The 27,068-nt window shown below is 36.4% G+C and overlaps 2 protein-coding genes across 2 annotated transcripts in view; both read right to left on the bottom strand.

The window, feature by feature from the left end:
• The window catches only part of LOC140240881 (uncharacterized), a 78,677-nt gene that overhangs the window by 8,639 nt on the left and 42,970 nt on the right, over window positions 1–27,068 (bottom strand). The window lies entirely within an intron of this gene.
• On the bottom strand, window positions 647–6,532 carry LOC140243293 (uncharacterized). Its single transcript, XM_072322966.1, has 2 exons — window positions 5,401–6,532; window positions 647–687 (listed from the first exon to the last, which is right to left on the bottom strand). The coding sequence occupies exons 1-2, from the start codon at window positions 6,530–6,532 to the stop codon at window positions 647–649; spliced, it is 1,173 nt and encodes a 390-aa protein (XP_072179067.1).

The raw sequence follows: 27,068 nt of genomic DNA, 5'->3' as shown, positions 1-27,068 counted from the left end.
GCAAGCATGCGGAGAAGAAGACTAATGATGATGATGATAATGATGATGATTGATGACGTTAATAGTAATAGTAATTATCATTATCATCACTTTTACAATTGATATCATGGTGACTTTTGTCATCAGTTTTTATTATCATCATCATCATTGTTACAAGAAGAAGGAGGAGGAGGAGAAGGAGGAGGGGGAGCGATAGGATAATGCTTGTGGCGGTGGTGATGATGATGAATGATGACAAAGATGATTATGATGCTAAAGTATGAACACATACATTGTAGTAATAAGCATAAGAAAAATACATCCAATACGGACGAACAGTGGATGAGAACAAATGGTGGAGGAGTGGTAGATGGAAAAGAAGGAAGACAGAAAACAACAACAAAAACATGCCCACGCCAAGTCACCATACACATTGCAAGTGTTACAAAGTATCAGTACTTAACCCTTTTTTGTATTTTTCATGCTTGTATAAGAAAATTCACTAGATGATACATTTTAGAAGAAAATGGATTTTCGAGCAATGCTTACTTTCAGAGAAATCATAACGCAGCGATTATTTGGATTGGAATACTTCAGACTAATGTAATGCGCTGACAGATGAATATGGAACATTTCACGCTCTCCGAAATCACGAAGACGAAGCAAGTTAAGCATATCTAAGGGCCTTTGTACCCTCGGCTAAGAAGCCTTCAAGCGCAAGGAAATCAAAGTTAGGTTTAAGGGGAAATCCAGTCCAAATATAAGTTAGTCTGATAAAAACGAGTAAAATCTTACAAGTTCGACGGTAAACATTTGACTGAAATCAGATGAAAAATAAGAATTAAGTTATGACATTTTGAAGTTTTGCTAAATTCTACCAAACAGTTCTTGTAAAGTGGATATGAATATGCAAATGAGTGAGCTAACCATGTCATACCCTCACAATTTTCCATTGATCGCGTACAAAAAAAAATGACAAAAATTCAATGTTTCTGTCATTGAAGTCTGAAGCATGATGTTATTCCTGGGCCCCGTTTTATCAAAAGATAAAATCGATTTTAAATTTCCTGACCACACAGTCTGCCATAGACTTACAGTTGAAATCAACTTTATAATCAATTTTAACTCTTCATAAAACAGGGCCCTGGTTGAATAACTTCAGAATAGTGATCAGTTAGATATACGAGGATTTGAGCCTCGGACATAAGATGCGTTTGAATGAAATACTGGAAATTTCAAAGTTTTATGTACAAACTATGTGGTAAGTTGTGAGGAGATGACATGCTCACTTTTTCATTTGCATATTCATATTGACTGTTCAAGAACTGTTTTCCCCCAAAATAGCGAAACTTCAAAATGTCATTCCTTATTTTTCATCCGATTTCGATCAAAATTATACCATTGAACTCGTAATATTTTACTCTTTCTTATCAGACTAACTTACATTTGGACTGGATTTCCCCTTTAAGACATGTGTGTCATGTTTGGCTAGAAAAGCTTCCAAGTGACTCGATTTACAGAGAAGAGTCATCCAACAGCTGCAAAAACAATTTCATGCGTTTGTCATCGGCACGAAAACACAGCACGTGTTTATTAAGTTATCGTGCTTCTAGGAAGAACGGAACATGAATATCTCGTTGTCACCTTCCAAGTGAACCATGTCACTTCACAATCTCATTTCGGGCCAGTCAAATGTATTTCGCAACATTTCGATAGCAAGTGAAAATTCCCTGCATATTGCCTCTCCTCCGCCATGTCTCGAACTACATCTTTTCTTTCCTACAAGCTCATCTTTTGTTGTGAACGTGTATGTTTATGTCACAGCGAGAGAGGCAGAGATTCAACAATAGGAAGATTTAGAGAGAGAGAGAGAGAGAGAGAGATGGAGAGAGAGAGAGAGATGGAGAGAGAGAGAGAGATGGAGAGAGAGAGAGAGATGGAGAGAGGAGAGAGAGAGAGAGAGAGAGGGAGAGAGAGAGGAGATAAAGAGTTCAGATTTTGTTTCCGTCATCTCCTCTGCACTACAGCAGTCTTGCCTCGTTTGAAAGCAGTTGCAATTGCTGTACTGTTCAGTATTTCGGCATTTGACATTCAATAAGGCGTACGCGTGTCACGGTAATATTGTAAAATCTCTAGAATTCCAATGTGTTTGCCTTAACTTCCAGAAGCCCTTGTCAAAATTATGACATTATTTTTTTTTTCAGTTTCGTACCATGATCCCGCATAGGTGTAAAAACTAGTTATCGTCTGGATTCATCTCATCTCGTTACGATAACTTTACTTCTGAGATTTCATTGGATACAGTAAAGCACAGACAATTTGACAGATGATTATTGTTCAATCGTTATACACAAGAAAAGTTGCCAGACTAACAGACATACAGACAAACGGAAGAAAGAAAACTCACATGGATGCTTGCCCTTCTTATGCTTAATACTAATAAATTCATAAAGATAGTTTAATTCCAAGGAAAACGGAAGTGTCGTCGAATACAGACTACAGTTACCGGTGTCTATTATGACAAGGCAACAAGTCTTTACTTTTCAAACAAAATCGTTGTCCATGATAACATATCGCTGCTATTTATAAGCACGTGTAATTATCGGCTGAACATCCGGTATGAAACAGATGCAAATACAGGTACATTGCATCCTAGCATGGAAAGTGCTCGTCGGAACGATTTTTCCCACCATTTCCTATATGCCAACAAGGCACCAACGCCTATCATAATATCCACCCCACATCCTCCCCGCGTTTTCTCCCGCCGCCTCTCCGACGGTACACAGTTAGCGTGGTCAAACCTCAAACTCGAGCATGCGAAGTACTCTGTCAGCAATCCCTAAATTGAAAGCTAAAGTTGTTCTTCTTTTTTGTCCACCTAGAGTTCATGGTCAGACCAATAGATTTGAAAGTTGCATGGTCAGACCGATAGGACGGAAAGTTGCGTGGTCAGTTGATAAAGCCATCCGCAATTTGGAATGGGTAATTTAAACATTCGTGATTGTTTGTTTGTTGTTGGTTTGTTGTGTTTTTTTTTTTAACGAGAGATCAGCAGTATGCACAATATTGAAATCGACTGCAATAGTTTATCTTTGACTGAACCTTGATTGTCATCATATAGTCGATTTATGAATACTCTGCTTTGATTGGAAAATGAAAAGACTTGTTTGTTTGTTTGTTTGTTTGCTTTTATTTCTGCATTCAATCAGATGCAATTTGAATGCAAACTTCAAAAAGTACAAAGACAAAGAATAACAAGTGCAGTGAAATAAATCGATAACAGTACATAAATAGATTCACATAGGTGATTGCATTGAGCAATGTTGATACACAGAAACGTGAAATAAAATATACAGTATTTTTCAGTAAACAACAGAGATAATTGAATGCAGGAGACCACCATCATAAGCGATTAAACTTGAAATGGATGGAGGCCTCATAAAATGACTATCCAACGACATAACTCTCTTGGAGGAAGGTGATCAGGTGAGTGCAGTGCAGTTGCAGGTGAGAGTGCAAGATGCAGTTGAAGGAAGAAAATAGAGATTGACAATAAGATGACAATCTATACTATAAATATTTGTTAGCTCAATTGGTTTGGAGAATATAATTGTATCAAATATCGTTTAAGTGAAGCTTTCAAAGAATAAATACTTGAACAAGACTTTATATTATCCGGGAGATTATTCCAAATATCCGGACCCGAATATCTTATAGATTTATGTGTCACTAATAATTTGGGATTCAAAAGGTGGAAATTTCTACATATACGAGTAGGGTACGAATGGACAGAAGTATTGAACCTAAACATGTTATCAAACGATGATGGAAGTTGATGATGTATATATTTGAACATAATTACTGCTACTTGAATAATATTCAAATCAAAAACCTTCAATGTTTTAAGCTCATGAAATAAAGAATCAGTATGAGCCAGAAAATGCGATCCTGTACAAATACGTATAACTTTCTTTTGTAATTTAAATATAGAATTTATTTTGGTAGAGCCGCAAGTACCCCATACAACATTGCAATAACTTATATATGGGAGAATTAAGGAATTATATAATAGAAATAAAGTTGAACGAGGAAGAAAGAACTTCAGCTTGGAAATTATCCCTATATTTCTAGAAATACACGTTGTAACATGATGTAAATGCTCATTCCAAGTCAAACTTTCATCTATATATACTCCTAGAAATTTTGAATTCATTTTCTTTTCTAATGGGATATCATCAATGTTAATATGTATCAACGTATCTTCATTATGAGAATGAAGTTTGAAATGAATAAAATGAGTCTTTTTTATATTCAAAGAAAGTTTATTAGACTTAAACCAATTTGATACTTTACTAATTTCAATATTTAGAGTGTCATTTAAAATCTTAAGATCTTTATGAGAATAAAATATATTCGTATCGTCAGCAAATAGAACAAAAGAGAGAAGAGAGGATGTATTTATAATATCATTAACATAAAGAAGGAATAATAATGGGCCTAGAATTGAGCCTTGAGGAACACCACATTTAATTAAAAGGGGGTCAGATTCACAACCATTAAAAATAACATATTGTCTTCTATTAGTTAGATAATCTTTAAGCCATAAATGTGCTTGTCCTCGAATACCATAATGACTAAGTTTCGTGAGTAAAATAGAATGATCAAGAGTATCGAATGCTTTACTCAAATCACAAAATATACCTGCAACATGTTCTTTGTTTGCAAAAGCACTCGTAATTTTGTCATAAATTTGTGTTAGTGCTAAATCAGTTGAATAATTTTTTCTGAAACCATATTGATTGGGAATAAGTAAATCATACTTATTAATAAATTTAAGAAGTCTATTATAAACAATTTTTTCTAAGATTTTGGATATACTAGGCAATAAAGAAATAGGACGATAATTGCTAATTTCATGAGGATCATCTTTTTTATGTACAGGATTAACTTTCGCTATTTTCAGCAGATCAGGGAAAATACCTTGTGATAAAGAAAGATTAAATATATAACTTAACGGTTCTGCGAGTGGATAAACTATTTCTTTCAATAACATCATACTTATTTTATCAGAGCCACAAGATTTAGAGCTATTTAAAGATTTAGTGATACTAATGATTTCACTGGGACTTGTTGGATTAAGATAAATAGACTCTTGATTTTGGTCAAAAAGATAATCTGTAAAATGAGCAGAAGTATTGCTAATTTTAGTAGCAAGTTCCGGACCGATATTAACGAAAAATGAGTTAAATGAATTAGCATACATATTGGGATCATTTATTTTAATACCGTTTAATGTGATATCATCCGTTGGTGGAGAATCAGGCTTTTTACCTAGGACCTCTTTAATAATTTTCCATGTTGCATTAATATTCGAAGAAACCTTTTTCATTCTGTCAGAAAAATATAATCTGCGGGATAAACGAATCAATTTTGTCAATTTATTTCGATAAACTTTATACATATTCAAATTAAATTCAGTTGGGTTACGAATGTGTAACTTATACAAAAAATTACGAGTTTTTATGGATTTCAAAATACCTTTTGTAATCCAAGGATTTCTTGGTTTATTTCGGTTAATTTTTATTCTGCATAAAGGAATATTATTTTCATAATAATATAATAATTTATCATTAAAACATTTATATGCCAAATTAACATTGTTAATACTATAAATATCTGTCCATTCCTCTAAAAATAAATTCTGTTTCAATAATTCCACATTACGTTTTGACTCTTTATAATACCATATTTTATCATGTAATTTATTACGACCCACTTTACATTCACAAATTGAAAATATTGGTAAATGATCAGAAACTTCAGAACATAATATACCCCCCATAATTGTATTATTATACACATTCGAAAATATATTATCAATCTGAGTTGACGAGTGTGGATTTATCCTGGTGGGTTTATTGATAATTGACATATACCCATATGAATACATTAAATGCATAAAATTAAGGGAATTATTGTTATCGGATGTGGGCGAAAAGTTAATGTTGAAATCACCAAAAATAAAAACATGTTTACTTTCATTACCTATCTTATGGAGATATAAATCCAATTCATCACAAAATAATTCACAATTCAGATCAGGAGGTCGATAGATTAAACCTATAATAACATTTTTAGAGAGTGGGTTCTCAATTTCAATAAATAACGTTTCTGCATATCTTAACGTGATTTCAGAACGGATTTTGAACTGTAAATTTTGCGCAATATAAAACGCAACACCGCCACCCCTTTTTCCTTGACGATCAGCCCTAACTAATTTATGATTGGGTAAATTAAAGATATCTGGGGAGTTTTGATGTAACCAAGTTTCACTTATTCCAATAACAGAAAATTCAAAATTGTTTAAAGAGTGCAAAAGATTTTCCAAATATTCAAAATTTTTATTCAAACTCCTAGAGTTTATATGAAGAAGTGAAATATTATCTGAACTATACGATACAATATCATTGAATTCAAGGGGTGTGTAATATTTACTGTCGCGCACAGGCATAACGTCATCAGGAATATCGGGGGTATTCATATGTGACGCCATTCTGTAATACAGAAATGTAAATTACCGGAGATTTGAGAGACAACAACTGCATAGGTGCTAATGTGCATTTTGCAAGTGCATACTACTGTGCAGGTGTGTGTACAAAGTGCAAATGTGTGTGGGGTTTCAATATACAATACAAAATTTGGTACAATTAGACCCATCTTGGTCACACTTACAATAATTACTAGTACGCAATTACAACAGATCACCAGGGGATAGCCGGACCACTCAGTATAAAGGTGTTGTGCTTTAAAACACGTACAGACAGAGAATTCAAGGACCGTGACAATTGCTCAGTTAAAGTTCAGGGAGACTTTCCCGTATACAGGGGGGGGGGGGGGGAGGGGAGTAAAGGGGAGTAAACAGTAAAGGTTCATTTCTTGCAACATCTGTATTGGCTATTGAATGTGGGACTTTTAACCATGCACCCATTAACACACGTATCAGAGGAAAAAAAAAAAAAAAAACAGTACAAATACTGAATGGAAATCAGGGTGTTGATAGCAACCCGTTTAACATGCGTCAAACGCAGGTGCTACTTGCAGTGGCTTAATCACCATTGGAGATCAGTCGGTCGTGGCGCGAAAAAGCAGCCACGCCTCGTGTCGACACACAACATGTGAACGATTATACATTCATGGAAACTGCTTACTGTACATGTATAATACGGACGTCTTATCAATGGGTTCGGAGTTTCAACAGGTGATTCGTAGAACAAAGGGATTTTTTTTTTTTCGGACAGTTCACAGTAGGATAAATATCTGCCAAAGCGGTGAGGGATGTGCTGTACTAAAAATAATAATAATAAAAAAAAAAATCGGAGTTCAATACCAAAAAGTGTGGGAGGTTTAAAAGAACCATTTACCAGTTATAAATTAAAAGAGATTAGTGACTTTCTTTAAAAATTTAAAGGGACCGTACAGCACTGGCCGAGGTAGGGATTCATGTTTTGAACATTCCTAAGTGAGATAATGAAAAGCCCCCCATGAAATATGAAAGAGCACGCAATTCTAAGAAGGATTCAACGTCTATTCGATGAAAACCGGTCCCCAAATAGCTGAGATATCCAAAAAAGTGTTAATAATAAAAGGCGACATGCCCCAACTTTATTAGTATCTCTTTGTTTCACCTTGTTTTTGGATATCTCAGCCATTCCAAAACCGACCCCCATCGAACAAACTCTCGATACCCCCTAGAACCGCATGCTCCCTGACATCCCACAGAGTGATTTCTGAATATCTCACAAAATGTTAAAAGCCAAATCCCCACCTCGACCAGAACTGTACACACCCTTTAAAGTTGTGGGTTCAAAAACATTTTGAAACTATGAAGTGAAATATGTGGGTAGAAATGTCTGGCTTCAATCAATACGTGAAAAAATGAGGTACTATAAACTGTCACCATACTTGAGAATGACCAGGTGGTGGATGAGCATAACCTTGCAAAATTGGACCGTGTATCCCTAAAATGATGACCGAAAAAGGTTTTCTTTTTTTCCCGTTAAACTTTTTTGATAACCGCCATCAAAAAAAAAAAAAAAATATATATATATATATATATATACATATGAATGTATATACACTGTAATAGGAAATAAAAATGGTTGAAACAAGCCATGGTTCTATCATTCATTACACTCAGCGTTGGGAGTCACAGTGGATCAACAAGGAGGTCAGATAGCAGAGGTGTGGAGGGGAAACCTCGCCCTGACATTGGTTTACGCACAAGACACGTAATTAACAACACATATATTTGTAGTGATGTTACAAGGTACAATTGAGTTTTATGGTTGAATATCGAAAAAGGAAAAATGTATGGAAGCTTAGTTGACAATTGGTTGACTTAAGATGTTCTTGCTCAATAACAATAAGTTGTAAGAAAAAGGAAAACTGTCAACCAAAGAGCTCCGGATGGGAATGTGCTTTGACATTCCCATTCCCAGTAATGGTGGACTTGGCAATCGAAGACAACCATTTTCAATCAAAGATTACGTAACTTATTTACGAGTCAAAGGGCGATGCCCGTCAATAAATCCAACAGGGTAGATAAAATCTTCCTGAATGGTAGGGCTCCTGGAAGGTAGTGACAAACATACATTCTTTTCGTGGCTAATGTGTTAAATGATTTTTTTCTTTATTTGTTTGTTTTTGTTTTTTTTTTGCTCAACCAACGCCATTGTGCCTTACATGATCCTTAATAGCCACAATAAAACCAATACAAGTTGATCATGAGAGTCAAAGTGTCGAAGTATTTGACCCTTCCATACGAACAGGAAAGATGGCTCAAAAGACCGATATAAAATATTGGATATAATTTTACCGTGGTGAGGAAGGGGAGCCACGCCCTGTGTCTATATGTTAGACGTGTGTGGACAACTATAAAGACTACATATTTGTTTGTTTTTTATATATAATTATGGTTACGTTGCAGAAATAACTGAATAAAATCATTGGTTGACACAAATTCATTATACAAATTCATTACAAACTTAGAGTTCCTTTATATAAAAACCAAAGGACCGTGGCCCTTGTCCAGTTAGGGAGGGGAGGGGGAGTAAAGGGGGAGTGAAGGTACATTTCTTGCAATCTCTGTATTGACTATCAAATACGAGACTTTTAACCATGTACCCATTAAAAGACGCGTCGAAGAAAAAAAAATACTGTACAAATATTGAATGGAAATCAGGGTGTACAAACAGGAACCCGTTCAACACGCGTCAAACACAGGTGCCACTTGCAGTGGCTTGATTAACATATAGAGATATAAGTAGGCCGTGGTGTGAAAGATTAGCCATGCTCAGTGTCTATACACTAAACATGTGAACGATTACACATTCTTACAAAATTCTGATAGTACACATGCATAGAATAAGAATGTTACGTACGTCAGTGGGAACACCTGACTTTCACAAAGATGATTTGCAAAACAAAATAATTTTGTTGGGCAAGTACAGGGATAAATGGGATAAATGCCTGCCAAAGCAGTGCAGGGGATACTATACTGAGAAAATCGAGGTTCAATAACAGGAAGTATGGAGGTTTGTAAAAACCGTTTGCCAGTTATCAGAAAACTTAAAATTGATTAGTAACTTTCATTCAGAAAGTTGGAGATATGGGTTCAAAAAAGTTTTGAAACTTAGAGCGAAACAGGCAGGTGAACATTTCTGGCTTTACAATTAATACTTGAAAACATAAGGTACTAATTGTCACCATTCAGCTCGCAGGCTGGTGGCGGATGAACATATACCTTGCCGATTTGAACTGTGTACCCCTACAGTGATGACAGAAATTGATTTCCCTTTTTTCTCGTTAGGTTTTTCACATTACCGGTCATCAAAATCTTTACAATATAATGTGATTTCTTTAAATATAATAATTTATGAATTGAATCTCTATACATTCACAGTGGATCAACGAAGAGGTCAGATAGCAGAGGCGTGGAGGGGAAACCTCGCCCTGACTTTGGTTTACGCATGCACAAGGCACGTAATTGGCCACATGTGGTGAGGCTAATACACAATTGAGTTCCATGGTTGAATATCAAAACAAGGAAAAATGTATGGAAGCTTAGCTGACATAATTGGTTGACTTCAGATGTTCTTGCTCAGTAACAATAAGTTGTAAGAAAAAGGAAAATTATCAACCAAAGAGCTCCGGGTTGGAATGTGTTTTGACATACCCGGCCGCAGTGATGGTGGATTTGACAATTGAAAGCAGCCCATTTTCAATTAGAAATTATGTAACTCTCTTTATTTATCAAAGGATAATGCCCGCCACTAAATCCAACGGGCAAGACGGGGTATAAAATGGAACATTCCTGCATGCATGGCAGCCTTATTTAGCTTAACACTTAACACGATATACACGATTACGGGGCAAGAGCAATTCGTGTTTGAAATGCTCTTCCGTGTTTTATAGCGACTCTAATTAACTCAGAAAAATAGAACTTTATTATCAATGAAGGTGATGATATCATTGTTTCACTGGTCACCCACGTGCTTGCACAGAATTCTTCATTAAGCTGCAGGGTGTTTCATTTCTTAATGAATGGCATCAAAATAATCGGCACTAATTCCCATCAAATGAGGTTAAGTTGTGGAAATGTAGCAGTGATGGTGCTGACAAAAATGAAGCCATAATTGGAAAATTATTGACTAAAAGAATATTCATATTTTCATGTACTACACAACGTAAGATTCATTATGCGAGGAGACTGTCACTGAATTCAGTTTGCATAAATAATTCATATGTGACCATGTACTATACATGTACATAACTGTGAGTCAAAAAAAAAAGGAAAAAAATCGACTCTCGCGTAAGTCGTATTTTTTTTCTTTTTTTTTTTCTTCTTCTTCTTTTTTCAGTCCCGAGCGCTTCGACTCGTGCGAGGTTTGCTGTGTATGCAACATTTGCCATAGCATGTAGCTTGTCAGTGTCATATTTTCATACTCATTGTTACCTCTCTGTACAACTCCCTTTGAGGAATATTTCACTGCAATGTTGCCATGGGAACTAATATCATGTTTTTGTTGTTTGTTTGTTTTTTTTGTATGTTTGTGTTTGTGATGTAATGTATTTTGTAAGGCAGCTCACCACAAGCTTTGCTTTTTTGAGGTACTGCCTTCCTGTACAATAATTTCATGCATGTGATTTCCTACATGGAAAAAAGGATGGAAAATAAATGTTATACAAAACTTGAACTTGAAACTTGACCATTATAAGACAGATAACTATTTCATATAGACGCGTAGAATGCAAATTATGTCGTTTTATCTATATACTTTCGTCTGAAACTTTTAAAACTTTCATGTTCTTTTGTCCGGCATGTTATCACATTCATAATCACGTGATTGCTTTTAGGCAGAGTCAACTTTGAGTACCTCTCAATGTAATTTGGTTTGCGGCTTTCGCATCTTCAGTAGCTCAAACGGACTTAGTAATGTGAGACAGGCATTTCTTTATCTCTTACACATCTTACAATAACCACATTGCTTCTTTTTGCTCGTCTTTTGTCTTCTGTTGCTTTTTGTCTCCTTTCTGCCCTCTCTGCCTTCCACTCTTGAAAGCAAAGTTCCGTTCAAAGTAACATTCAAATGGATCATTTATTTTATTTGTTTATTTTCTCGTTAAGTTTCGTTTTGTCCCTTTGACCAATTCAGAACAAAGGATTGCTACATGGACTGATGAACAGATAGACTCTATTAATAGTGAGACTGCTTGGCAGCCAATTCCAAAACCCTAAAAACATGACGCAGATATATTTTGAGCTCGATGAAGACGATAAGGATGAATAAGTCTTCTAAGAACAATGACACTGTTGGGCGTATCTCCTCCAAGACCTGTTACCAATTTGACCGTGACTTCGACCAAGTCCACACCAACAAAGAGATCTTCTTCGTCTATAGCTACTATGTTTGTCGTCGATAAAACATCACGGAAAGATTTGGACAGATAAACAGAGAGACAGACAGACAGACAGACAGACGTCACCAGGGGGTAGAAATCTCCAGGAGGAAATCTCCAATTCTTTCTCTCTCCCAAGGGTAATAAAGCTCTCACTCTCAATAGACCTTTCTACTGCTTTGTTCTCCAAAAATATGTTTCCTCTTTTTGTCATTGAAAAAAAAAAAATATGTTGCGTACAACATTCGGGTCGAACTCGTAATTGTTTATTTCCTAGCGGGAATGATCACATATCATCATGATCATGAGGATCAGGAAAAGGGTCTCTGCCTGAACGTTCTTTGCGATACTTCAAATTAACGGTGAACTGATACTGATACGTTAGTCTCTTTTGTTGTTCAGTTTGGTAGACTGGAAGTTGAGATAGGCAAAAATAGAAATAAGGAGAGGAAGACATCATTTAAAGATATTGATTAATATGAACATATTATAAGTAAATAAATAGATACATAAATAGATAAATAAATAGACAAATAAAGTATAGACATATATATATATATATATATATATATATATATATATATATATATATATGTGGGGGTGGGTGTACGTCTGTATTATCATATCATCTGTATCACTACCGGTCTATGACTTTCCTCTTTACGGAAGTCACGTTAGACGAATTCTTTATTCAGAGTGTCCTGCGTTCCTTGTAATAATATCATATTTCATTAACGGATAAAGAAATAGTTTCACTCTTTCTTTAGAGAGTAAAGTTATTTCCTTTTTAGGAGGTTCTTTCTCCTTTAAATTCTGAAAATGGCTGACAGACTCCATTGAGAAGCTCCTTTAACGAGCATCACAACAAGAGCAGGTGCACCCTCTTTGGTTATTACAAGAAAAATAGAATTATACCTTGGGGCGCCTGTTTCCTTATTACAGTCTAGCAATAACAACCATGCACCGTTGTTCTGTGTAAACACGGTATAGAAAGCTTATGTACATTTTTTGTATACTACAAGAAACATAGGGTAACCGTCTCTCTTATCACAAAGTCACGATAAGGAAGATTTACAACTTTATGTTATAGATACTAAGAATTCATTTCTTCAAACACAATCACTGGTAATGCCTATATAGATACTTTCGCGTAAATATTGGCAGTGTTTACTGCAAAATGCCTTCCGTCAAATTCTAGTCTTCTTGCCATGCAATTTAGAATGTATTTTAATCTGCTATCATATGCGTAGCTAGCATTTCTAAGCTCTCTTGAAAATGTTTTCAGTTCAGTTCAGTTCAGTTCAGTTCAGTTCAGTTTTTATTTCTGCATTTCAAAATCAATACAAATCCACAAATCAACAAAATACTTACATAGTCATTTACACAGCTAATATTCGTAACGTTTGGATCTTACATACATTTTTTTTTTTCAAGAACGAATATCATATATGAAAGGAAGCAATAGGAAATGATAAAAATGAAATGCAGGGGACCATCATCATAAGCTAAGCTTGACGAGGAAGATGGCCCCAGGTAAAGAGATACATAAAGAAAATCTTGCCACTCACTGAGTGGGGGGTAATTGTGCAAAGGGCACAACGAAGAGATACATAAAGAAAATCTTGCCACTCACTGAGTGGGAAGTAAATTGTGCGAAGGGCGTGCGGTGCAGTGCGGTGTGCATTGTGTTGGGATGAATCTTGGTTTGTACGTTGAGTGTTATTTTGTGTATCAGTGTGATGAGGTGAATATTACTTCAGTTATGGCCGTGAACTCATTGTTTAGGGTGTTTGTTGACCAGGTGGTATGAATATTTTTATGTGTCAGAAGTATACTGGATTATGAGGGTGTTTTTTAGTTCTCGTTTAAAAATGTTCAACGACGTACGTTGTTTTAAATTAGGGGGTAAAGAATTCCAAATATCTGGTCCATTGTGCTTTAAAGATTTTTGAGCTAAAATGATTCTGGGGTTTTCGAGATGGTAATCGGACGACTGACGTGTTGGATATGAATGAACGGTGAAATTTGGAGTGAAGAAGCCATCAAAGATTTTTGGAAGACAATTAAATGTATATTTATACATAAAAACAGCAGTTTGAAAGGTGTGAAGATCCTCAATTTTCAATGTTTTTAGTTGATGAAATAGGGGATTGGATGGGGATAAGTAACGGGAATTGGTAATCAAACGTACAGCACGTTTTTGGAGAGTAAAAATTGGATTAATTTTAGTTGAGCCACAGTTTCCCCAAACGATATTGCAGTATGTGATATGTGGTAAGATCAATGCATTGTATAGAATAGTCAGGGAATTTTGAGAAATGAAGTTTTTCAGTCGATATAAAATTCCTACAGTTCTTGAGACAGACGTGTGGATATTATGAATGTGATCGTTCCAAGTTAAACTCGAGTCAATTGTGATTCCTAAAAATTTAGTAGATCTTACTTCAGTTAAAGATAATCCATCAATATTGATATTATAACTGCTGTTAATGTTCTGTGAAGCAGTAGGTTTGAAACGTATAAAATTTGTTTTAGAGACATTAAGGGATAATTTATTACATATAAACCATCGGGAGACTTTGTCTATTTCCGTGTTTAGAGTATTAAACAGTGTTTCGAGGTTCTCATGGCAGTAAAAAATATTAGTATCATCCGCAAAAAGTATAAATTTAAGAGTTTTTGATGTATTTATTATATCATTAATATATACAAGGAACAGTAGGGGGCCAAGAATTGATCCCTGGGGAACACCACATACAATATTAGAATTCAGAGATTTAGATGACTTAAATAATACATATTGCTTTCTGTTGGATAAATAATCAATAATCCAAGAAAGTGCTAAACCACGAATACCATATCTTTTTAATTTGTAAATTAATATATCATGATCTATGGTATCAAAAGCCTTTGATAAATCCATGAAAATTCCTATAAAATGTTTTTTATTTGCAAAAGATTCAGTAATCTTATCTAACAATTGAATTATAGCTAAATCGGTGGAATGGCCCTTTCTAAATCCAAACTGATTAGGTATAAGTAGGTCATTTACATGAAGAAAAATGTACAGGCGTTTATGAATAGTTTTTTCCAGAATTTTAGAAATACTAGGTAATAACGATATTGGTCTATAATTTGTTAAAAGAGAAGGGTCGTCTTTTCTTTTGAAAATTGGAACTACTTTCGCAATTTTTAATGAGTTCGGGCATATTCCAGAAGACAGTGAAAGATTGAAAATGTAAGATAAAGGTGTGGTTATTTGTTTGATGATTTTCTTCAGTATATAAACACTTATTCCATCATGGCCACTAGATCTACTTGGCTTTAATCTGTTAACAATCTCCAGTATTTCTTCCTCATCTGTTGGGGTAAAGAAAAGGGATTTGTCGCAGTTTGGTGGAAGAAATTCAGTAAAGTTTGAATGAACATGTTTGTTTTTTATTTTTGAAGCTAATTGGGGGCCAATATTTACGAAGTATGAGTTAAAAGCATCAGATATTTCATCAGGGTTTATGAGTTCTTTGTTGTCATTATAAAAAACGGACGATGTTTCCTTATTATTTTTACCTGTTATTTCATATATAGTTTCCCATAAACCATTTACGTTATCCTTTTGATTATCAAACTTATCGGAATAATACATTTTACGAGAAATACGAATCAAATTACTGAGTATATTTCTATACTTTTTGTAATCTGTAAAATGTTTTGTATTGTGGGTAGTAATCGCCAGTTTATACAATTTATTACGGGTTTTTATTGAATTGATGATTCCCTTTGTAATCCAGGGATGTTTGTTCTTTCTGCGTGTTTTTTTCTTAACTAAAGGAATGTTTTTTCGATAATAATATAAAAGTTTATCTAAGAAAATATCATAAGCTTTATCGGCGTTATTTTGAAGATACACTTCTTGCCATTCTTCCTTCACTAAATCAAGATTAAGTAATTCAATATTCTCGTCTGATTCTTTTCTGTACATTATCGGCCTGGGTTTTGAAATACTTTTGACTTTTTCAGAATAACGAAGAATTATAAATATCGGTAAATGATCAGATATATCATAATATAAGATACCATTAATGAATTTATTTACAGAAAAGTTATTAGAAAAAATATTATCCAACAAGGTTTTAGATGTTTGGGATATTCTTGTTGGGTTATCAATATGGGAATGGAAAGCATATGAAAAAAGAATAGTTTTTAATTTTACCGCTAAAGTATCTATTTTCGTCATGTCAATATTATAGTCGCCCATAATATAAATTTCCTTATTTTCTTGTGTAATCGTATTGAGGCATTCATCAAAATTTTCTAAAAACATTTCGGTTTTATGATTTGGTGGCCTGTATATAACACCAATTATCTTATTTTTCATTTTATCATTAATGATTTCCACAAACAGGCTTTCACAACCTTCAATATCAATATCAGTTCTTATTTTCACTCGCAATTCGTTATATATATATAGGGCTACCCCTCCCCCTCTACCTCTCTTACGATCAGAGCGAAATATTTTATATCTATCAAGGCTAAACAAATTTGGAGACATGTGCCCTAGCCAAGTTTCAGTTATACCGATTGCGGAAAAGGGAAAATTTTGTAAAGAAAGAAGGAGTAATTCAAATGAATCAAAATTTTTGTTTAAGCTTCTAGCATTCCAGTGGAATAAGCTAAAATCTTTAATGGGGTTATAATTAGTGTCATCATTCCTATTTGTGGAATTGCTACAGGAATTATTAACATGACTTGCAGTGGAATCAAGTGAAGATTGGAACATATTATTGAAATCCGAAATAGTGTAGTATTTACTGTGATTACTTATGATACCCTGGTCAGGATGATCGTTGTTATGAGTCATGAGGATTTGAGTGCAAAGTTGAGAATGGTTGTTCTGGGGCCATGTATTTTGTGTAGTACGTTGCAATGTCTGTGCGTGAATGTAAATGTGAGTGTGTGCATGTGTGGGGGTGTGCAGTGCATGTGCGTTGATAATAACAATAATGATAGTGATACATTTTTACGTTATACAATAGAACAAATATTACATCATATAGTCTCGCTAAATTTATGTCTACAAAAGTAAATGGAATCCTCCTACACTTAACGTTGGTGAGGTAAATTCGTATGCGTAATATGAAATAACAATGATTATAAAAGAAGACAAGGCGCTTCTATGGTAATAACAGAAATATAATTACTCCAATAATAGCATACGAACGAGGTGTTCTAACAGTTAAGGTTAAAAAAAAAAATTAGATTGGTTGTTTTACAGAGTCATGCTGACAAGCCCCTTCGAACGTCTATGCATTTACGTAGAGATAGTTTGTGAAGGTGAGACATGAAAGAGGAATGTACATCTGGAGAAAAATTCTTGTGTCAAACTACAATGAAAGGGTTCACAAGTTTACAAGAGTGCAAACGGAACATTCTTGAGTGATTTATAACTGTGCACGGACACAGTCTTGACAAAAATAAAGAATTTTTATGTTATACAATAGAACAAATGTTACATCATGTAGTCTCGCTAAATTTATGTCTACAGAAGTAAATGGAATCCTCTTACACTTAACGTTGGTGAGGTAAATTCGTATGCGTAATATGAAATAACAGTGATTATAAAAGAAGACAAGGCGCTTATATGGTAATAACAAAAATAGAATTACTCCAATAATAGTATACGAACGAGGTGTTCTAACAGTTAAGGTAAAAAAATTAGATTGGTTGTTTAACAGAGTCATGCTGACAAGCCCCTTCGGACGTCTATGCATTTACGTAGAGATAGTTTATGAAGGTGAGACATGAAGGAGGAATGTACATCTGGAGGAAAATTCTTGTGTCAAACTACAATGAAAGGGTTCACAAGTTTACAAGAGTGCAAACGGGACATTTGGAGTGCAAAAGTTTTCTTGCGTCTTAAATTCAGCATTATTCTATCAGCATCTACTGTTTTCAATGGTCATTTCCGGGAAAGACCAGCAAACCTTTTCATTAAAATTCCAAAGGATGTTCTTTGCTTTCCCTACCCCGCCCTCCCCGTCTACGACACATTAACGTAAACAGCCATCACGCGCAAGATGATTATGACCACAATATTTACATGATAACCTTAAGAAAAAAAAATTTCTCACCTCAGTTTGCTGAGAGAGCGGGAGAAAAAAGAGAAGGGGAGATATTCACATCTAATGACAATATCGTGAGACAGATAAGTGGCACAAAATCTAACAAGAATATATCGCTTGTGCCCCAATGCCAGCCACAGATAAGACTTGATGTAAATTGGTGAGGGCGTGCTGGTGAACGCTTGCACTGTTAGGATCAAGCGGCGCCGATGTTCCTCAGGACTAAACCGAGCAATAAGGAAAGAGAACCGCGCTAAACCCTCTATTACATGCTAGGTTTCGATAATGCTTAGTATTCTCCTACTGGGACTTTCGTTTTCTGTAGCCATGACACTCACATTTTGTTTCGAAATATGGCAATGCACTTGATGCAGAGTGTGACGCGTTTTAAAATAATGGCTGAACATTTTGATTTTTATCTAAAATTCGAATAGCATTCGAAGAAAAAAGAAACAAATTTAAACCAAAAAAAAAAAAGAAGAGTATTTTCAGCCTCACTGATCTGGGTAGTGTGTTCTCAGAGACGTATGTACTTTCCCTATTTCCAGACGCCGGATTATCCTCAGACTTACTATGATGGGAGTCAAGACCATCGACATGACAAGACAAACTATACCAGTATGGTGCATTTTCCCCACCACAATTTTTTTTTTTTAAATCTCTGTGGCATGGACTCCTTTCTCGGACAAATATAAGCAAAATCCTTAAATCAGCTTCTTTTCTTAAGAGAAGGAGAAGAAGAAGAAGGAGAAGAAACAAGACCCCCTAGCCCGCCATTTCCTTTAACATTTTGCTCTTTTCTACCGGAATTGTTCTACCAAGGAGGTATGAGGCAAGTTTGGATCCTCCTTGGTGCTACCATGACCTGCCCCGGTTTTTGTACATCAAAGCGGTCCCTGGACGTGATATTTCCTGGTCTCAGACAGATAGGGGTGAGAGGTGCATCTTTGAGAGCATCATAAAAGTGTCAAGTCGACGTTCACTCTTGGCCTTCATAAATTAAATGGGAACTGAATGACAAAAAGTACCCCTCAAAGAGATCGGCACATGCCCGATTTCGAATCTTGGCAGGGGGTACTAAGAACGCTTGGCTGTCAAAGTGAGACCACGCACTGGCAAAAGTAAAAGAAAGAGTCCATTAGACCAACGTAGAAGAAAATAAATACTGTACGATGAGCCCGTCTGCGTTCTATATATGTTTCAAACTCGGTACGACCAAAGAGCTACTTAGCTCTTTGGTAGGACGGTTCGTAATATCAAAGCGTATGTGCACATTTTTGGAACAGCTACCTTTCTCTTTCTCCTAAACAGTTGGTTAGGCGCTTCACTCGTTTTCAAACCTATACAATGCATAATCTGATAATACACTACATGTTGCTGTCATGTGGATGTGCTTGTAAGCACCATTTATAAGGATTACATGAATACTCATTTTACGTCACAGATGACGCTTTTCTCAGTGAATTTAGAAAGCCACCACCCCTTGCAACTGATTAACAAATTGCCCTACATCGACATAAATAAGCACTGAATTGATCAGTGTTTTAGTAGTAGCCATGACAACAGAAATCATGGGCGTACATACACGGGCAGGATTCGAACCTACGACCTCCTGATCTCCGGACAACCAAGCCACCATCCCCTGTTATGGCAAACGACCTATTTCTGCTCATGCGCAAAGTGGAACCACGAACTGGCTTATCAAGCTGCGAGCCGTGATTGACAAGTCAAAAACGACGCCATCTTGAAGATATTTTTTTTTAGTTAGATCCATCATCGTTATTCCTGCTGGTGCCACGTAATTTCATCTTATCCGAAAAGTGAATTTAGAATCGCTAAAAGAATACTCATGGGGATGTGGTAAACATTTTCTTTTCATAGGGTGACGCGCCATCAGACTTTAAAGAATACCTAATCCAAATAATATTGAATTTTGAATCTCTAGCAATATTGTTGTCACTTTAGCCTTCGCTAAAGCTGTGTTGAGCCCAAATATGTTAGAATTCATATGATTAATTTATGTTTAAAAGTACATATACTACAGGGCCACATAAGCACGAGATTTGCCCAGGCATATGAACGCCCATACACAGACACACGTTCTGTAAGAATTTTACTCCAAGAGTAATGCATGGGAACATGCGCAACGAATAAGCAGCGAATACACCTGTCAACAAAATTGAAACTAACAATCAACACACTCGTAATGGTGCTAATGACAATACAGTGTTATCATCAAGTTGATGAAGTGCGCTGACCATTGTCGTATTAACAAAAACGAACGCTACTCAAACAAGCAAACAGACAGAGAAAAATATTTATATACCATATAGTGTGTATATAGATATGTATATTTTTTTTATGTCTATAGTTCTTAAAATTTTGCTGGAGCCAAATCGGTCATCACAGCATGATTTCAAATTTCTCCACTTTGGCTCTTTGCCATACTAGATGAAAGATCAACAGGATGCTTAAGAGTTCTTCCCTCTCTCTAAAGTAATAAAAAGAGGAACGGCGGGGAAAACAAATATTAGGCAAGACTCTCACATCGGAACACCTGACATAGGCAGAAACTCGATCATCATATTTTCTCTCCATGACATCCTAATCTTTTGACCTTCTTGCAAACTTCAGACTTTTCTTCTCGCCAGTGGTATACCTCGGGCGATTCGATCAGCCGAATCGTTCTACTTGACATTAAACCTAAAAGCTACCCCAGACAGCCAAAGATCAATCAGATAAGCAGTCACCAGAGGCATGTCTCCGGCGAACATGATGATTATTAATAATTTAATGTCTACATAGCACATTCTTGGCTACTTTCCATATAGAAATGATACAAGTGATTGCCGCGAGAAATTTGCGCGCAAGCTTTTCACGCGTGCAGCGTTTTCAAGAAGTATTCGTGTGTACACTTCGTCCTTTCAGCAGCTGCCCAAGAGGACAGAAAAATGATCGGTTTCCTTGGTGAATGCATGTATTACGTTGTAATAACCAATAAGAATGTTTCCGTCCTGGACCCTATGGTAATAGTGTCATGAAAGTTAGTTCTGGTTGGTTGACGGCATATAATAATTGTGTTTATATTGTGTTGGCGGTTATCAATTCTGTTTATTTCTATCGACGGGATCGATAACACATCATGCGACAACGTTTGATTATCATTCAAACTCTTGTGTGTCTTGCGCTACACGTCTTTGATTGTAAGTGTGTGTGCGTGTGTGTGTGCGCGCGCTCGTGTGTGTGCGACTCGTGATCTGACTTCCAGGCTCACCAGCGTCTAATTTGTGTAATGACATTTATCCAGGAAAAGCGGGGATTACCCTTGAAACCTATTACAATGTGTATTAAGGACCCTTAGGACGTTTATGCCCGAGGGATGATTGAGTCATAGTATGTTACGACTGGTGAAATGCTTGTTCCTTTTCATGTTTTAGTTTCCATGATATTTTTCAACACAAATAAATAGAGCGATATATACATTTCAATGATATCGGACATCCACGCTCGAATAAGGAGCAAAGTTGCACCTTGGATGGCACTCCCATCACTGTCACGATTACTGGTCTTAAAGGTGCAGAGTTGCACCCGTAAAGGTGCTCCCAGTGTGACACTGGGAAAGACGTTAAGTTGAACTTATTTCTCATAGTGCGGAAAAAACTGTGGAAATTCAAAGTTCACCGATTTTCTTTAAAAAAAAAAAGTGATATTGCTTACCACTAGACTACATAAGGTGGTGGTGTTACAATCTCTAAGGGCCCCCATCCACCCGCACAATCATAAATGTACTCGAAATTTGACCCTTTTTTTTAAACGAAATAGAAAAAAAGGGGGTTACCGGTATACTATTCTCTCTAATACATCAAACAACTGAACAGTTTGAATAAACTGAGTAAGATAATTATTTTTACGGAAGAATTGTTGTCGTTACTGAATCATCAAATCCGAACATAATTTTTCTCAAATTTTCTGTGTACACCAACGGGAGAGTTATGGATTGATGACATCATCGCATCATTTCATCTACATGTATGAAATTGTGACCGGGATTTCTGCGCTTGAATAAAAGAAATGTGAAAATTACAACCTCCATTACCTTTTTTACTGTACGTCTGATTTCGAAAGAAATCCCTGCCACTTGATTTTAGTTTTATCATTAGAGATATCTTGAACCAAGGGTGGCAATCAACTTCAAATTCGGAACGAAAAAAATACGAATGGGGAGGGATCACACGATGCTGGATATTCACGGAGAACCCGATTTTATGAATACTTGTTGGGGCAGTCACAGACTCAAAACTGAAAGAAAGCCATGAAGCAACATGACTGTGTTCATGATTTACATCATCTTTAAATCACGCCAAGCATTTAGTACCGCAAGAATTGACGTTTATAACTACATTGCAAGTTGTATCGCTCGCTGGTGTGTCGACGGTCCAGAGCTGGTGATAGCCGTGGGTTGCCCGAGCTTGACTTCGACCTGCTGCTGCTCGAGGGTTATTTCTATTGATGCCTGGACTGTTTTCTTATACACGCTGTTGTTGGACTGCTTTATGTCATGAATTTGGCATGGTGTTATTTTTTCTTCCTCTCAGTTGGAAAGTTATTGCCAAGGACGTTTATTTTCCCAGAACCTTTTTTTTTTCCTCCGGTCCCTCCTCTCCCTCTGTTTCACAGCCATATTCCCTAGACTGCATAATAAGAAGGTGTAAGAATCGCTATTTATAAATTTAAAACTTCCACTTTCCATCGTAATTCATGATTTTATAGCCGTCGACATCATATACATTCAACAGCAGATAACACAGCATTATATGCTATGGCCACGAATATATCTACCTCAGGGGTGGACAGGGTCAGATACAATTGCACTTACAGTGGTCCGTTTTTTCCGATGACCTCTCAGAGAAAACATGATAATAAAATATCACATTGAAAGGCTGTGAACGGGATGGTTTATAAACCTGTCCAATTGCCTGCAAAATCGAAAATAGAGTTAACTTTATCGTCGTCGCAAATTATGCGTGTGAATGCTCCAATCACCTATCATCAAGTTCAACTTGTTTTTTTCTCTTGTTTTATTTAAAGTTTACTTTGTATATAATCAATAATCATATACAAAGTAAACTTTAAACAAAAGATACATAATTTAGGTATCTTTGTGTGTCTGTTTATTGTATACTGCTGAAATGATGGTGAATAAAAACTGAACTGAACTGAACTGAATTTGTATGTTCTCTACTGCCATTGCAAGAGATTACAATCCTTGCTGCTTTCCTTCCTTCAAAAGACGTGAGAAGGACACGAGAGATTCTCTCTCTTTTTTTTTTTTCAGAGGAAACATCGAAGATATCGAATCAGCAAAATCCTCGAATTTCCGTTCTTTACTGTAACCTTTCTTGGAGTGAACACATGTGACGATTAATGTTATGATCCCGCTAGTATTTGCCTGAGGCAACGGTGATTTCTGGTACTAGCAATCGGATGTGAAAGGAAATGCGAAGCTGAGGGCAGGATTCTAGGGGAACAAAATATTACACCCCAAGCAAGAAGACCGTAACACACGTATCCATTTAGAGCAAGAACGTTCTCTTTACAAATTACCATCGAGGGTTTGATCTCGACAGGAATGGCTCATTATGGATTAAACCAAACGCTCATTCGGTGAACATCGTTCAAGTAAGGGTCAAGATGTCATATCTGCTCAAAAAACACAGCCTGTCGAAAATTAAGAGCAATCGAAAGTAAATTAAATCAAAATTGTACTTTTTTACCCTTTTTAACAGCTTTGGTGTGCATGCTTTTTGGTTGCCAAAAGTAATAACAAACACTAGCACCTAAACATTCAAATTTTTAGATCAATTACAGAGCTTTCAAGTTGTCATATGCTATATTTGAAATTATTTCAATGTAAATTGAAAAAATGCAACCCAATTATCGACGTTACGTGAGCGGGTAAATTACTCGATACCAATACCTTAGTATCGACACAGTACATTTGGTCCTAGTGGACGTAACTAGTAGTGGACATACTTGAATTGTCATTGTGTGTGTGTGTGGGGGGGGGGGGTGTTGTGTATATTGATCAAATGATTTGTATATTTCCATACCGCTGAATAATATTTCACGCTTGCTAATTGAAATATAAATGTACATTCTCGTCATGTATCATGCATGCATCAGGAATTCATTGAAGTTTTGGTGGGTGTACGAATTCAAATGTTGACAGCTACCGGAATTACACCTTGATTTACAGGGGGTCATGGTAGACGATTATCGAGTCTTGGGTTGCCTGCACCGGTGAATCATAACGAGTCACAATAGTGATACATTCCCAGTCTCGTGCTCACAACGACAACGACGACAACGACAACAACAACAACAACAACAACAACAACAACAACAACAACAGAACTATCGATATTTTTTAGTATATACAGTAAACAGGTGTGATCAAAGCGAATGGGTGCCTTGGGAGGCAATGGTACCATTGCTTTGATAATCAAACATTGCATATTACGAGACTGTGACCGACAATGAATTTTTACGAATACATCTGAACCTTTATAGTTCCTTGACACTCCTTTTCTTTTATTGCATGTGTGTATATTGTTTGGTTTTGACAAACATTTGTCCTGGCTGTTAATTTGATCATGCCGACTTTGAGAAGTCAACTCGAGCTTTACATGCATTCTTACTGTAACTGAGTGCAAACGATAATAACTGGGTGTTCTTAATTGAATATTTATTGGAGCTGGTGCATTTCCATGCTAGGTTGAGGGGAACTTCACCCCCTTTCCCCATCGCCAATGCCTATCCGATGGAGGAGGTGACTCTCGTAAAATCTCTCGTGAAATTTGGCTCAAGCTCTGCTTGGTGCCAGTTGTCATTACCTCTCAGCAATGTTCTGATTGGTAAAGAGTGCAACTAACTTTTATCTAAATCTCCTGTCCAGCTATAGCAAGGTGATTCTCGAGAGGAGAAACCTCAACGAGATGGTTTCACGCGGAAAGAGAGAAAAAAAGTGATTTCTAGCTTCGATTACGAATCTGCATATCCTTTTGGGTACAGTGCCCGTCTGGATAAAACCTTTGGCTTTTGAAAGTTTAGGGTTCCAATCCTGCCAAGCGATATACATCCACGGACAAGATGGTGATGTTCGTTATTCTGAAGGTTCCTTTATCCGGAAATGAAGTAAGGCTCGTTAATCCGAAGGTTCGTTATTCCGAAACATACGAATTCCCTACACCTAGATGTTCATTAATCCGAACATTTGTGGCGTTAATCCGAAGGTTCGTCATTTCAAATGTTCGTTAATCCGAAAATAGAACACCAATAATTCGTTTATCCGTAAATGAAATAAGTTTGGTTATTCCGAAGGTTCGTTAATCCCGAAATGAAAAGACAGTGCGTACTAACAATCCGTCGGAATTAAGAACCTAATTTTGCTTTCGGAATAACGAGCCCTTATTTCATTTTCGGATCAATGAACCTTCGAATTGACGAACAGCACTAGTAGTAGTAGTCGTATCATCACTGTTTTTCTGTTTGTTATCATCATTCTTTGGAACCGTTGTTATACCAAACTTTGCTAGAAATTATTTTATCCCATTTATGCTAAATGGAATAAAGTTAACAGGCAAAAAATGTAAGGAGAGAAGATACAGACATCAACAACGGTTTGATATTTGAGGATACCGCAAACAAGAGTTAAAATTTAAGACACTATTCAGATTGACGAGGGAGCATCAATGAACTCACGTAGGCTTTGCATAAAAAAGCGCTGGTTCACAGTGATGTGACGGATGAAAAGAAAAAAAAAATGTTGCAGAAAAATGATTTGGCGTTTTCAGCTCGTCGGTGCGACAACATCCATTCTTTTCACGATGTAAGAAGAGTACCTCTGACTCGATTTGTGTCATCCTTTCACCGCGCCAGAACATTACAGATCATACCCATGACATCACTTTGAATGGCCCTGATCCAATAAATGGAAGAAGAAATCTCTTTCATCATCCAATTACGCAAGAAACGACGCCCGTCCTTCACACCCTTTACAAGAGGCGCATTGGGTTAACGTGACTTTACTGCCACACCAGAGTCTAAAATTAACCGAATGTTGTGGCTGAACTTGAGTCTTGCATTTTTTGTATAACCTGACTCAACAGAGTGCTCCAGTGAAAGTTCAGACGAAAGTCCATTGTCACCTGAGCACGGTCCTGCAACGATGGTAAACAAAGACAGACAGACAGACAGACATTCAGACAGAAGACAATGGTGCATCATATTATTACCGTGATGAGGCACCCCAGGGAGCGGATATCCGCCCTAATAATAGGTGACAGGCTGATGACGATAGTTTCAAGATGTGCATGCATGCTTGCCCGAATGGTTTCCAGGGAACTAAATACCCAAAGCTCGCTCTCTGCACCTGAAGAGAGTCCATCTGCAAAGATGAGACACATAGTACAGACAGCAGCTGTCTCGTCTTTCAATTCACTGAAGTTCAGTTTCGGGAAGTTCCTTGTTATCGGCAACGATATTTCAAAATGGACGCAGACAAAAGACCGATGCATTTTATTTCTATTTCCGGTGGCAAAGATGGAAATAATGACAAGTGTGGTGTGCACGGAACACTGATCATGGAGCTAAGATAACTACGGTTGTTAACTGTCCCCATCCTAACTTTGTGACTTAACTTGACGATACCCATTGGAGAGAGAACGGACAAGCAAAGAAGTAGAAGAACAAACATTGACAGATATAAGTTCGTTGAAAGAAATGACCATATAAACAAAATCAATGTCTTTTCCCATCCTAAATTTGAAGTTTAACTTTACGATATCCATTTGACGAGAGAAAGAACTGGCCATATTAAACAAAGCAACGAAGAAGTCTACAAAAATATAGAGAGCTGCAAATTTGTTCAAGGAAATAAGAAAATAAACAAAAATCAGCGACCTGTCTAAAGTGACAGGGGAGTCTCTTCACCAAATCTTGTCTCCATTCTTT

This window comes from Diadema setosum, chromosome 2 (assembly GCF_964275005.1).
Source record: "Diadema setosum chromosome 2, eeDiaSeto1, whole genome shotgun sequence".
Lineage (NCBI taxonomy): Eukaryota > Metazoa > Echinodermata > Echinoidea > Diadematoida > Diadematidae > Diadema > Diadema setosum.
This window is presented reverse-complemented; position numbering and strand designations above follow the sequence as displayed.